The 14,567-nt window shown below is 51.8% G+C and overlaps 2 protein-coding genes across 4 annotated transcripts; one reads left to right on the top strand and one right to left on the bottom strand.

Moving 5' to 3' along the window:
- Positions 1-2,331: 2,331 nt before the first annotated feature.
- Positions 2,332-4,785, bottom strand: TMA7 (translation machinery associated 7 homolog). The gene is made up of 4 exons (XM_023726638.1): positions 4,700-4,785; positions 4,534-4,589; positions 4,364-4,451; positions 2,332-2,687 (listed from the first exon to the last, which is right to left on the bottom strand). Exons 1-4 carry the CDS (start codon positions 4,713-4,715, stop codon positions 2,653-2,655), a joined length of 195 nt encoding a protein of 64 aa, XP_023582406.1. The 5' UTR covers positions 4,716-4,785; the 3' UTR covers positions 2,332-2,652.
- A 1-nt stretch (position 4,786) lies between these two features.
- Positions 4,787-11,983, top strand: CCDC51 (coiled-coil domain containing 51). Of its 3 annotated transcripts, none has more exons than XM_023726633.1 (4): positions 4,787-4,927; positions 9,069-9,262; positions 10,271-10,435; positions 10,975-11,983. In XM_023726633.1, exons 3-4 carry the CDS (start codon positions 10,286-10,288, stop codon positions 11,728-11,730), a joined length of 906 nt encoding a protein of 301 aa, XP_023582401.1. In that variant the 5' UTR covers positions 4,787-4,927; positions 9,069-9,262; positions 10,271-10,285; the 3' UTR covers positions 11,731-11,983. The 3 variants fall into 3 exon arrangements, with proteins under 3 accessions (XP_023582401.1, XP_023582394.1, XP_004368545.1); XM_023726626.1 differs by having other exon boundaries at positions 9,064-9,262; XM_004368488.3 differs by having other exon boundaries at positions 8,943-9,262; positions 10,975-11,973.
- The last annotated feature ends 2,584 nt before the right edge of the window (positions 11,984-14,567 follow it).

Raw genomic sequence — 14,567 nt, 5'->3', positions numbered from 1 at the left:
CGGGCGGGCGGCTCTAAGCCCCCTCCCTAGCCCCCTGTGGGATCCACAGAAGCGCGGGAGGAATTCGCCTTGACATTTACATGTGTGCGTATGAATTGAGGCAGACAGCACTCAGGGATCTGGCCTCTGTACCTCGCTGTCCTCCCGCCAGACTCACCGGGAAGGAGGCCAGGAGCGTGGGATTAGGCAAGGAGCAAGAAGAGGGCGGTTATGAACAGATTCATCTTCGAAAATCGTAAATGTTTCAAGTGTGTGCATTTGAAGTAGGCCTGGGGAGAACGGCTAAGAAGGGATGATGCTGAGAAGGATTTGCCTGCCTGTTGGAGGGCAGTGGGAACTGCTCAGGTTACGATTTGTTCATTCATCCCTGAGAGGGCTGGAGAATTTTTTGTCCCAAGCTGTGGTCTTATAGAAACGGATGAGGCTCAGAAGGTCAAGGAAGGCTCCTTGGAAGTGGCACCTGGGCTGTCCTGCAGGATGAGTAGGAGTTAGCTAGATAAAGGGGTAGGAAGCGGGCACACAAGGCTGCTCAGAGACAAAAACTCAACACTAAATGGAGGCCACACAGAGACCACACAAGTGCCGAGTAGGTGTCATGTATGGCAGAGAAGGGAAGTCTTCACAGAGGAGCAAGGATTAGAGCTGGGCTTGAGCACTGACAGGATTTTATTGGGCAGCAGTGGGGGTAGGCCAGTCAACAGGAATAGGGGTTTGGTGTTGGAGAGTAACAGGCAAAACTCTTTATCCTCGTGTGCTCAGTGCCAAGTTTAGCCTGTGAGTGTCCTGCCAGTGTTTGGGAGAGCAGTAAGTGAAAGGCAGATAGATTGCTGTCAGGGTTTAGAAGGCCCTGAATACCTAAGGAGCTTAGAACATTTTGAGGCAACTGGTGGTTTCCCTCAGATAGATGCTTAAATACTGAATGCTGAGAATTGCTGCAGAGCTCTATTCCTAGAAAGGGACAGGACTGTACTATATTCTACCAAATAAAAGAGCAGTAGCTTATCTCGGGCAGTGTGCTGGTGCTGAACTCAGAAGGGTGGTTCTCAGCAGCACAGGGGTTGGGCAGTCAGCAAGGCCCCACAGGGAATGCCTAAAGCCCAAAGAAGATGCTGCTGGTTGTGCAACCTTCTTGAAGAGGATCAAGGCAGACTAATTTTTTTTGGTTACTAGCAAATACATCACAGTCATAAAACAGGTTTAAATCTTTTCCAGTCTTTACTTGGCAAAATCTCATAATGATTCTAGAGTCCTTTTGAAAACACATCTTCAGAGAAACTTTAGCATTTTTCCCATAGTTGTATCAAGGGCCTGGAGGGGACTTACATCTCTGAATCAAGTGGTTCAACAAATGGTCTCTGTCCTGGAGTTTACATTTTAATCAGGGGTCGTAGATAAAAAAGCAGTCAGGAGGAGTAAAACAAGGCAGGAGACACTGGGACTATCATAAAGGGAGGAGCTCACTACTGTTTTCAGTTCTCTAACTGAAGTGAGGGAGCCTCCAGTATCTAGGTGAGGAGTGTGACAGGCGTAAGGGAAGAAATCACTGAAAACACAGTGAGGCAGCAGCTTGCCTGGAACATAGGCCACTGTGGCTGGAGATGATGATCAGTGGGACAAACAGTAATCAGAGGGAAACGTGCGGGCGGGGTCCGGATTCCTTAGGGCCTGACTGGTCACTGTAAGGACTTAGGCTTTTACCACTGAAGAATTTTGAGCCAAGAAGTGACGACATCTGATTTATAGTTTAGCAGGATCACTCTGGCTCAAGTGAAGATTACACTGCAACAGGGCATAGGTAATGGCAGAAAGAAAATTTGGATGTGACTGCAATAATCCAGGTGAGGGATTATAAGGTTAGAATGGGTAGTAGTATCAGAGGGAGTACGATGGGGCCAGATTTTATTTTGCTGATGGACTGGATGTGGGGTTTAAGATGTGGGAGGGAACCCAGCTAGGCCCTTTCTGAAGTCCTAGTGAAGTGCAGACCTACAGGCTTCTGAGCAAGTTTGGTTCTTGGAGACTTTGAAGAATCTCTATCTACTCCCCGACCCCCCTTTTTTTCTTTCTTCATAGCACATATCGTATGTATTTATCGGGCTCCTGCTCCCACAACAGAGAAGTCCCTTAAGAGCAAAAGCAGTTTTGCTGGTGCGATCTCCAGTGCCTGCACATAGTAGACTGCTTACATCAACAGATAACTCAGCAAAACACATTAGCAACGTGGATGTCACAACAGAAAAGGAGGGGTTAAGTTTTCTTTCCAAAGTATATTTTTCCACTAATCTCACATAAGGTATTCCATGTGGCACAACCACACAGGAATGACAGCTATTTCAAATGAGTTGGTTTAATTCCAGGTGATACAGAATCCAGGGCATAACAAAGATCGAAGAGCAGACTGTGGTGGGATTCTGGACTGGGTTTAGTCCACACAGCTAAGATAGGAATGGTTGAGTGAGAAGAACTAAACAGATGAACCACTGTATGATTTTTTTTTTTTTTTTTACAAAAGTTTATTCTTAAATGTACAACAGGCTCCAAGACAACACTTCATTCTAACTACAGGTGGCAACAGATGTTTTAGCACGGAATCCAGATGTTTAAACAGGAATGGAAACAAGGGTCACCATCGCCTCAGTCACAATGTACAGCTTATTTTTTGCCAGATTTCTTAATTCCACCTGTGGCTGCAAAAGGAAGGGGGAAAAAAAAGTCACAGCTAGGGAAGAACACAGTTCTTATGACAGAAGCCCCAGGGGCCTGATGTGGATCCTAATAATGCTTGACTCTTGTACTGGGCATTCTCTTTGACACACTGCACAGTAGCTTTACCAATATTATCTATTCTGAGTGCAAAGGTGGGATGAGGATGAAACGGGCACACGCAATGGGTGTGCACTGGTCTGGATCTACACTGTGTTTGTTGTGTACTTCACAGATAAGCTCATTTAATCCTCACGTCCTATCAACCCATTCTACAGATACAGAAATGAAGTCTTAAGAGTTAGATGTTGTTCAAGGTCATAAGCTCACATGTGATGGAGCCAGGATTCCAACCTGGGTCGTCTTGATTTCCAAGTCCACATTCTTAACTACCACACTATACTACACCACCTTCCGTATTACGACCCTGGGATCTGGCTTACTCACTATCTTTATTTTAAAGTCCAATTTACAAATGACAAGATGTTTCACACACAGTAGGTCATTTAAAAAATAGTTGTAGAATTAGGTATACCTAATACAACAATGAAATTCCAAAAGACCTCTGACAAAATAAACCTTAGAACAAAATTAGGTGATGCTCAATGAGTAGTACAGGGTTCCACTAAGGACTGATCTCCCTGTACACACAATCACAGATAGAGGGAAGGTGCAAGATACCTAACATACAACGAAACCTGTAAGAGCCGGGCCTCCAAGTTGTCTGCCTTTTACAGGGTGCAGTTTTACACTTTTCTATCACTCTCTGTCAGTGAAAAATACCTGAGTTTTCCTTCCCTGACAGGTTTCCATGTTATACAGGTTCTGTCTTTCCCAAGTTTTACTGTAATTCCCAAAGGGAATCTCGACAGCTAGAATCTGAGTGCTATGTGAGTGAACCATAATGGATCAAACTCACTGGCAGAGAAGTCTTGGGAAACCCTTAGGTGACACTCCACCATCTGGGCCTCCATCATGCCCAGTGTGGCTCATAATGCTCAAATAGGGCACAGATAACTGAAGAGGATCAAATCACTAGTCTGAAGAATGTAAACAGTGTTTAAAAAACACAGGAGGTACTAGGCTTGAAAAATCTTTTGAAATGTAATCAACCAATCCCTCTTCCCTTAAATAAAGGAAAAGAAAAGGTATATGAAACTTGATTTTTGCAGGCCTCTGAATAGCAAGTCAAGGAGCCTGGACTTTATCCTTTAGTCTAGGCACATGCAGAACTGAAAAGACTTAGAGCGCATATGTTTTTATTAGAGAGAACAATATCACCAATAAGTAAAATAAGTACTACAAAATACTATAGACGATAAAGAGATAATGAAATATGAATTTGAGGGAAGAATGTATGGAGAACAAGTGGAAACGCAGATCTGTATGAACTCGTGTCTACAATAAATGGATTTCTGTGATTCCACTTCTGCAACTCCTCTGAAGGAGGGAAGCAGATCTCGTTTCCAGGCCCAGTTGTGGCTTCTGCCCTTTCCCACTGCTGGGAATCCAAAGCTGACTAGGTTCCCCCTTAGCGGGTAGGAAATAAACGCGACCTCGCAGCTCACAAATAAGAACAGAAGCTGACCTGCCCGGGCCCACGTCTAGAAACGCGCTTGAAGCGTTTGTCCGGATCGAGCCCCACTCGAACCTCACTTACCCAGGGGGCCCTTCCCCGCGGCCTTCGCTTTTAACTCCTCGAGTTTCTTCTGCTCTTCTTTTTGTTTCTGCTTGAAAGCCTTATCTTCCTAGGGAGAAGTAGAGCACGTTCTCTCCAGGCCGGCCGCCCAGTCCCTCCGCGCCCGCCCGCGCCTCCGCGCCCGCCCTCACCTCGTCCATCTCCTTGCTCTGCTTCTTGGGCTGTTTCAGGGGCTTCTTCTTGCCACCTGTGGGCGACACAAGTACGCTGAGCCCGGCCCCGCCGCCCGCCCTGCGTACTCACGCTCAACCCGTCCTCGCCAGGTCCCTTCCAGCCCCACAGTCCCCAAGAACTCACCTTCCCGGCCGGACATGGCGCCTACCGCCCCTTCCCCAGCTCCGCCACCGGAAACCGAGCTCCCGACCCCACCTCCTTATGTGCCTATACTACCAGATGGGTCCTCTGATTGGCTGTTAGTCAGGAAGTTGTCTCCCGATGCCGGAAGTGGTCCTCCAGGGGCGGGCACTCAGGGGTCAGAGGACAACCGGGTGGCAGACGCTCTGTTGGAGTTGTGGCTTTGGCGCGGTACGGTCCTCTAGAGTGAGCTGGGGGGCAGGGAGATTTAGCTGGAAGGCGCCAGGCCTGTTACCGTGCACGGAAGAGCACTGCAGGTAGTGGGACGGGCACGTGCAAAGGCCTTGAGGCAGAAACGAGCTTGGCGCGTTCTTAGAACCGCTTGGATGAAGGGAGGTGGGAGGGAGGAGGTGTCCGAATTGGGCGGAGGCTGGATAAGCTGGTACGAGAGAGCTTTGGAGGCTGCCGGAAGGAGTTTGAGTTTTATAATATATCAGGGATGTGACTGCGAATTCTTTTTTTATTCATCCGGTATATTCTATTGAGTATCTACTATATGCAGGTGGTATTCTAGTTACTGGGGATACAGCAGTGAACGAAACAAAGTGCATGCCCTGGCAGAGCTGACATTCCAGTGGATAAGACGGACAGCAAACAGTAAATAAGTGAAATACATATCGCAGGTCATGTGATACATGTGGAGAAAAATAAAGCAAGGAAAGGGGGTAAGGAGTGCTGGGGTGGGGGTGGGATGGCGATTTCTGATAGAGTGGTCAGGGAAGGCCTCCCCAGGGGGTGACATTGGAGCAGGACTTGAAGAGGGAGCAAGTGGTGCATATAGCGAGCAGCTGGTGTGAAGGCCTTGAGGTGGGGGTAGCCTAGTGTGTTCCAGCAACATCAAGAGGTCCATGTGGTTGCAGCAGTGAGGAAACGGGGGGGGGGGGACAGTGAGAGATGAGGTCAGAGAGCAAGGGGAGCCAGGGAGTGAATGCCCCATAGGCCATGGAAAGAACTTTGGCTTTTACCTTGAGAGAAATGGGAAGCCATTGCACGAGTTGAGCAGAGAGAGACATGGTCTAATCTGTATTTTGAAAGGACCACTGGCTGCTCTGTTTAGAATAGACTGTAGGGGTGAGAGTAGAATCAGGGACGTATCAGGAGGCTGTTGTGGTAATCCAGAGGAGAGACAGTGGTTGGAACTAGGTGGTAGCACTGGCACAGATAAGAGCAGGAGGGCTCCAGGATGTAGCAAGGCAGTGGCATTTGCTGATGGATCCTACATGAAGTGGGAAAGACATGAGGAGTCAGGGATGATGGGAGGTTTTTTGCCTGAACATTTGCGGTTGGAGTTGCTGTCAGCTGAAATGGAGAAGACTGTGGGGAAGGCAGGACGATGAGGAGCTCAATGTTGGATCTATCAAGTTTGAGATCCCCATTAGCCTTCCAAGCAAAGATGTGGATTGGGCAGCTGAGTAAATGAGCCTGGGGACCAGGGAAAAGGTCTGGGCTGGAGAAGTCAGAGTGTAGATTTTTTTTTTTTTTTTTTAAATATACAGCATTATTGAGATATAATTCACGTATAATGCAATTCCCCATTTAGAGTATACAGTTCAGTGTTTTTTAAGTACATTCACAGTTGTGCAACCATTGTCACAATCAATTTTAGAACATTTTCATAGATGGTTTTTAAAGTTATGGCACTGGGTGAGATGACTGATGGAAAAAAAGGATCTGAGGACTGAGCTGTGGGGCACTACAGTGTTCAGAGGTCAGGGAGATGGGTGGAGGCTGGACGCCAAGTGATTCAAGGAGGAATGATCATGAAGCATAGGTTGCTGATAGGGCAAGTGAAATGAGGACTGGGAACTGATCATTGGATTTGTCAATATGGAGGTGACCTGGACAAGAGCAGTTCCAGTGGCATGGTGGGAGTGAAGGCCAGATCAGAGGGCGTAAGAGAATGGAAGTAGGGGAACTGGAGACAGTGAGTACAATCTGTCAAGGAGTTTGGCTGTAAAGAGCAGAGAAATGGGGTGGCTGTTGGAGAAGGGGTATCTGATCAATTACTGAGCAATGTCAGTGAAGAGAGGAGAGGACGTGGGACCTGAGGCACAGGTGGAGAGTTGGCTTTCCAAGGAGCGTGGAGTTTCTTCCTGAGGAACAAGAGAGAAGGCGGAGGGAATGGGACAGATACTGACAGGTGGGAAGGTGTAGTGGGAATTTGTGGATGTTCTCTTCTGATATTTTATATTTTCATGGTAAAAATGAAGCAAGCCATCAGCTGCAAGTGAGGATGAAGTACAGATGATGGAGGTTTGAGGAAAGGGCAGTTGGTAAGAGACAGTCATGGATTTGGAGGGACAAGATTCTGAAGATGGCTTTCTGGCCCGTACTTGACCTGGCCTCTGTCCCTGGATGGGTTTCCTTCCTGGGGTCCAAGAGTCAGCAGCTGGTGGAGGAGGAACAGGGAAAGGGGCTGAGAAGATCGGAGGAAGCTGAGAGGGGGCAGTGTTTTCAGAAGGAGAATGTTGAAAGCTGCAGAGATTGAGGAAGAAATCTGAGAAGCACCTACTGATCTGGCAAGGTGGAGGTTTTGAGGGGCCTCTGGGAGAGCAGCCTCTATGGTGGAGTGGGGAGGAGGCCAGGCTGGAGTGAGATCAAGAAAGAAGCGGGGAGGGTGAGGAAGTGGCGACTGCCACGCCAGACACTTTTCTGCTGAGCTTTGCTGGGAAGGAGAGTGGGTGCTGTGGGCGCAGGGGCTGCAGGGGTGCATGCTGTGCTTTGCTGTTCCTGCAGGGTTGTTTTGGGGTCACAGCTTGTGGGCAGTGAGCACTGGTGTTGAGGCCTGGGAGGCTTGCCCGACCCTTGCTCCTGGATGGTGTGTGCCCTGCTGGGCAATGGTCCCCAGCCTTATGAATGGGGTCCAGGGGTCCAGGTGTGGCACAAGCTTGGAACCACTGTCACAGAGGTGTCCCCTCCATGGCTCTCAGCTTGGGCCCACTTTGGCCAGGAGGCATGTCGCTATTCAACCGGCTTTGCTTTCAAGAGAGCCTGAGCTTCTCCAAAGACTGCTCCCAGCACGGCGTGAAGGGGAGGAGGCTTACCTCAGGAAGCCCTTTCTGTTTTGTAACTGGAGCTCCTCCGGCCTGTCTTCCTGCCCCCAGCTCCCTTTGCTTTTCTCTCTCTAGCCTGGTTGGTTGGCCACCAGGTGTCGCTGTGACAGCAGGAGTCACTACTTGGGGACCTTGGGATGTGGTTTGGTCAGAGGAGGGTGCTGCTGGCCCAGTTGTGGGTCACCTGGCCCCCATTTTGGGGTCTTCAGAGTGGCTACTGTTGTTGAGTTTGGGCCAGGCCTGACTGCGGTTAATGGGAGACTCCCGTGCAGTTCAGATGTGGAGAAGTAGGCGTTAGGACCCAAACAGCAAAGCGGGGTTGAAAAGGGAAGGATTAAAGAAACCTAACCTGTTGAGCAGTGACTAAGTTCAGGGAGGAGGGAGAAGGCTTAGGGAAGGTGAGAAATGTGAGACTGGGAGTTGGTAGCCTGGGAAGTCTGGGGTTGGAGGACAGAAGGAGAAGGGTTGGTGTGAGCCTAAGTTGTCTTCTGTGAAGATCTGTGCTTTTCCTGGAATTGTCCTCTTAGAGAAGAGCTGGGAGTTCTCTGCTTTGGGACAGGAGTGACCTATGCCCTCCTGTGTGAGCAAAACTCTGCTTCCCCAGTGCTGAGGCTGCCCTTAGGGACTCTGGGAAGTTGGTTTTGAGTTTGTTTTTTGTTTTTTTCCAGAAAAGACACTGGAAATCCCCTCTGTTCCACAACTTTCCCGAGAGTCTTATGAATCTTTTTGGGGGCTTTGTCAGCATGGGCATGACTCAGAGTTGAGAACTTTCTCTTGATAGTATCAGAAAGCTGGGCACCGGGATTCATCCAAGTCACAAGAGATCTGGGGAATGCAGGGAGGCGGGTGGGATGGGAGGGTCTGGTTTGTGTGGCCTCATGGAGGGAAGCAGAAGCCGTGATTTTCTAATTATGGCCTTCCCCAGATGTGTTCCTTTGCCCAGGAGCACCTAGGGGCAAACCTGACTACCCTCCTGCTGTGGGGGCTGCAATCCCTGGGCCAGCCAAGAGGCGCTCAGATTAGATGTCTAATGGAAATTAGTCAGTTCAAAACTGTCCCTAGGCCTTGAGACCTGACTTATGCCCACAGCCCTTTCTCAGCTGTGAGCTGATCTGTCTGGCGTCCCCTCACAGATCTCCCGATGAGAGGGCGCAGCTCTGTGTTTGCCATGCAGCACATCGTGTGTGTGCCCCATGTACTGGTGCGGAGAGGCCTCCTTGGAAGGGACCTCTTTATGACCAGGACTCTCTGCAGCCCAGGCCCCAGCCAGCCCGGAGAGAAGAGACCTGAGGAGGCAGCCCTTGGGCTGTATCACCGCCTCACAACGCTGGGAAGAGCCCTGGGGCACAGCATTCAGCGACATGTGTCCTCCACAGCCAAGAATTGGTGGGACAGATATGAAGAGTTTGTTGGACTCAATGAGGTTCGCGAGGCCCAGGGAAACGTGACTGAGGTGAGGAGGGGAGCGGGATGGTTGCCCTACCTTCTGGCTTGGAAAATGCTGCCTGGAGGCTCTCGCCAAATAAGTCACCAGCCACGTGGTGCTGGGAAGCCACATCCAGACTTGCCTTTTCTTGAACAGATACCACTGGTAGAGGCATCCGCCTCACTTCTCACATGAAAATCTGAGTTTAATACTACTAGGGTGAAGGACTTGGGTGTAACTGTATTCCCCACCCTCCCTGAAGGCAGTTGTGGTCTGATAAATTCCTGATGATTAACATCCATTGGCCGCAAACACTTCCTTCGTCGACTGTTTGGGGGATTGGTGGTGAGAGTTGCCAGGGGTTTGCTGTCCACAGAGCCTGTGTGTAATTAAAACATCCCTGTGAAAGTAGAGGCCACTGGGAAACATCGGACTATGAGGGGGACAGAGCTGCCTGTAATTGTCAAGTCCTTTATGGCAGCGGAAGTGGATCCTGCTGTCACCGTTCCCACTCCTGCGTAGGCGTGCGGATCAGTATAGCGAGATGGGAAGAGCCTGGGCTTCAACTGGAGGCTTTGAGGCAAAGTGCCATCTCTCCCCTTGGAGACTGAGAGAGCCTGGCCAAGCCCGAGTTTCCAAGTCCAAAAAATGGAGACCGGAGCAGTGCCTCTCACGGTGTTGTTTTGAGGGGTAAGGTAGCACAGGAAGCAGCACAAGCATTTAGGTTCCTTACTGTGTCAGACGAGAGTTGCTATGTTTGGTGGGCACAGGTTGTGTGCATTGTTAGCTATTTTCCAGTTTCTCAGGGGCACATTATTCCTACTTGAATGGATAAGTCCCATGATTCTGATGGGCGTGGCTCGAGGCTGCACTTTGAGCACCACTAGGGGAGCCAGGATTAGTGTGTGAGGGACTCTGTTTCCACCCTTTGCAGCTGACATCCCAGTGACCTCTTAGCCACAGCCTTGTTGAGAATAGAGCTGAGCCAGTGTACGCATGGTGAGAAGGGGCAGACAGCCTCTGTTCTCTTTGCAGGCAGAGAAAGTGTTCATGGTGGCTCGTGGGCTTGTCCGAGAGGCCCAGGGGGACTTGGAAGTTCAGCAGGCCAAACTGAAGGAAGTGAGGGACCGCTTGGACCGTGTCTCCAGGGAGGACAACCAGTATCTGGAACTGGCTACTCTGGAGCACAGGATGCTGCAGGTAGGCACCTCTGGGGGCAGCCCTTCCCACCAGAACAGGGACCCTAGCCTGGCAGGTCATGGAGGGGTGAAGTGGGAACCCTGACTGGTCTGGTGGGCAGAGGTCTGATGAGGAGGTGAACCAGAAGCTCCTGCTGAGGGCCAGGACCCCAGGCTTCCTGGGCCTGTCCATCTGCTTCTTTCTGGAGCGCTGGGACCAACAGTCCAGAGCAATATAGCCTGGGACCCAGACTGTGAGGAGAGAGCACCATAGCGGGGCTGGCCCTTATAGACACGTTCTGTAGATACCAGCGCATGTTTGGTCAAGCCCAGGACGGCTCAGGTGGGAGGATAGTGCAGGTCACCTAGACCACCCCCATTCTTTGGCTCCGCCCACCCAATCAGGTTTATGCTACCCTCATCCCATCTGCACATGTTTATGGAGCATGTACTCTGTGCCAGGCACGAGGCTAAGTCCCAGGGACATGGTGGCGGGGCATCTGCTGGTGGCTCAGCTGCAGGGCCTCATTGCTACTGTATGACGCAGCTTTGCTTCTGCAGGAGGAGAAGAGGCTTCGTACGGCCTATCTGCGTGCAGAAGACTCTGAGCGAGAGAAGTTCTCTCTCTTCTCCGCAGCTGTGCGGGAAAGTCATGAGAAGGAGCGCGCTCGGGCCGAGAGGACCAAGAACTGGTCCCTCATTGGGTCAGTCCTGGGGGCCCTGATTGGTGTGGCCGGCTCCACCTATGTGAACCGCATACGGCTACAGGAGCTGAAGGCCTTACTCCTGGAGGCACAGAAGGGGCCTGTGAGCCTCCAGGAGGCCATCCGGGAGCAGGCATCCAGCTACTCCCTCCAGCAGAGGGACCTCCATGACCTCATGGTGGACCTGAGGGGCCTGGTGCATGCTGGGCAGGGGCAGGGCTCTGCGTCCCAGACAGGTACTTCCCCCACCCAAGTCAAAGACACAGAAGTCCTTTCAGCTGCCTTGCAAGAGCAGATCAGCCATTCCAGGCAGGTCCATTCATGTCTCAAGGGTTTACAAGAGCAGCTTGACGGCCTGGAAAAGACTTTCAGCCAAATGGCTGGGGTGGTTCAGCTTGCAAAAGCTGCAGTACACCCAGGCCTGGCTGAGCAGGCAGACCGGGCTCCACCCAGCTCCTTGCTGGAGCAGGGGAGTATGCTCTTGGCACTGTCGGACATGGAGCAGAGGCTAGAAGCCCAGGTAAACAGGAATGCTGTCTACAGCACGCTGGTCACCTGTGTGATGGTTGCTGCCACGCTGCCTGTGCTCTACATGCTCTTCCGGGCCAGCTAGCCCCCATATCCTCCTCCAGAGGGTCTGAGGGGTTAGGTGTGGATGTAGTTAGAGAATCCCAGCAGTGAAGTGAGCCTTAGGGGTGCACCCAACCTCAGCCTGAGCCCTGAGCCCCGTCGGTGTAGCTCATCTGTGTATCTGGCAGACATACTTGGCTTTTTAGGTTAATGCTTATTGACATTCATCATGAAAACTTTGTGTTAATGTCCAATAAAAGTATTTTTTAGTTTGTATTATTTTAAATCAATTTATATCAGACTGAGTTTTGTCCATTGAAAACTGAGGTCTGTGACTTGTGGGTTGGGCCTGGAGTTAGGGGACTCGCCCCCCTTTAGGCCCTCTCATCTCTCTTGGTCTTGTCCTCTTTAGGACTGTTTTTTATGCGCTCACCCTGTGGGCTTGGGCTTTCGTTTTGGATTTCCTGGCCTGACTTTCCCGTGTCAGATGGTGTGGGGGTTCTAGTGAGGGAAACCTAGCTTGCTGCCCACCTACTGGTGACCATGGTTATGTCCCCTCTTCTGGGTCACTTTCTTTGCTATTGGGCGTTCTAATGCTGGAAGAAGGAGCCCTGGTGGCATAGTGGTTAAGTGCTCGGCTGCTAACCAAAAGGTTGGTGGTTCGAACCCACCACCCGCTCTGTGGGAAAAAGATGTGGCAGAATGCTTCCGTAAAGATTACAGCCTTGGAAACCCTATGGGGCAGTTCTGCTCTGTTCTGTAGGGTCACTATGAGTTGGACTCAATGCAACAGGTTTTTAATGCTTTAGCAATGATCAGAGGAGAGCAGGAAAGACGGATTGGGGGACATAATTACAGGGAGGGATAGCCAGTCTGGGTCCATGGGGCAGAGTGCTTTGGGTAGCACTGGAGTGCCACTGGGCTTGGAGTGTCCTCCCACATACAGCCTGAGGACGTCCCTGACAGGCCTGGCAGAGCTCAGCCCACCAGCAGTGAATGGAGAGGCAGCAATGGGGAGGGGCCTCCCAAAGGTGGGAGGTGCAGTGAGGCATGGAGACAACAAGCCCTGAGAACCCCTAACTGCTCCCTTTTCAGAGAACATCGACCCTTGACCTCGCAGGCTAAACGGCCATGGGTGGCCTTGTGTGCCCTTGAGTAAACAGGAACAGTGGGAAGGCACTCTATACTCGTGTGTACTGGAGTATTAGAGAATCTGGGTCTGGTACACAGTACCCCTTTCAGGGCACACTGAGGCCGAGTGCAGGGTCTGTGGGTAGGGGCTCATTCAGCTGGGTGTGAGACAAGTATTTTCTGTGTGGCACCCTCCCCTCCTGGAGCCTGTGCTCGCTCAGGCCTGGGCAGTGATTATGGCGCAAATGGCCTCACAGTGTCCCGAACCTCTGAGTCCTGGTTCCTCGGTCATTTGGTCACTCCTTCCTCAGCAGTGTTTTCTTCATGTAGTGGCTCCCCAGGATGGGGTGAGCTGAAATGACCCCTGTACTTGTTCACACTCCTAGTGGGGCAGGAAGCATCATGTTGATAGAGGCTATGGGGGTCAGAAGTCCCAGGTCCCGCTCTGCGGTGACGTGGGTCCTGAAGGGTGCACACTTGAGTGAATGGATTTCGGGGGCAGGATTCTAGGTATGTGGAAGGGGCCCTACCAGCTGCAGAGGCAGAAAAGCCAAGGTGGGTGAGGGCTGGTGGCCAGACTGACCTGGTTGAAGTGATGGATGTGGGGGAGTTGTGGAGCATAACGTTAGAGTGAGGACCTGGACTGCCATGTTGGCAGGCACAAGGGATTTCTGGGGTCAGAGGTCAAGGGTGAGGGAACTGGGAAGGGAGGACCATGCTGGTGCAGGTGAGGTGCTCAGTACCTGGACTCAGGTGGGAGGAAGAATTTGAAAGACTCAGAGCCTGGTACATGAGAGGATGAAAGGAGGCCCCTTGATAAGGGGTGGGAAGGGGGTACCTCTTCGGGCAGTAGCCAGTGTGGATGACCAGAACATCCTCCTGGTTGAGGCCTCTCCCTATCCTGTGTGTGATGGATTTTGCTTCCCGGGAGACTGGCCCAATGGCCTTGAGCCAAAGTTCTAGAGAAGTCCTAACAGAATGGGCCAAGTCCTGAAATGGGCAGGCCAGGATGTAAACGGCCCCCGCAGAGGGTACAACTGGGCCTTGAGGAGAGAACCCTTCCACCCAGCGTTCCCGCCAGTGAAGGCCCAGGTGTTTGCCAGTGAGGGAGTACAGACTTGCCCAAGGCCACTTTTCGGGAAAGGACCAGGTACAGGCCTGGGAGGAAAAGAAGGAAATGCTCCCCGGCTGTGCACCTCTGTGGCCGGTGCCCTCCTTTAATAGCCCGGCTAGGCGTGGTATCACCCCCATTTGCCGGTGAGCAAATAGGCTTGGGGGTCAGGTTACCTGGCTTAGTGATGGCGTAAATCCAGGCCCAACCCCAAAGCCCGGGCTCTTCCAGCACAGTGAGAGGTGGGGGCCGGAAGGAAGGGTTGGCTCCTGGGGAGTCTTGGGAGAAGGGGCGGTGGGCAAGACGAAGTGTTGTGGGGAGAATCAAGGCACCTAGGAGTTGAGGTAAAGGAAGCTGGGAGGACGATCACAGGAGCCAGGTACTCAAAGGAAAAGAGAGAGCTAAGGGCGCTGCGCTGGGCAGGGTGGTGACTGGCGAACAGGCCTGGCAGGTGAGGGGCACGGGTCCGACCTGGGGCAGGCAGGGCCGGAAGAGGCCCGGGCGTTGTACCTTGGGGTGCGGAGCGCGACCCTCCTCGCTCCCAACCCGGGAGGGCTTCCAATTCCGGTTCCAGCGCGGTGGGCAGGTGAGGCCCGGCGGGGGCGGGGCGGGGCCGCCCGCGCTCCAGGCTCCACTCC

This window comes from Trichechus manatus, unplaced genomic scaffold (genome assembly GCF_000243295.1).
Source record: "Trichechus manatus latirostris isolate Lorelei unplaced genomic scaffold, TriManLat1.0 scaffold00001, whole genome shotgun sequence".
Lineage (NCBI taxonomy): Eukaryota > Metazoa > Chordata > Mammalia > Sirenia > Trichechidae > Trichechus > Trichechus manatus.
The sequence above is the reverse complement of the archived record's forward strand: the minus strand, read 5'-3'. Positions and strand labels throughout refer to the sequence as shown.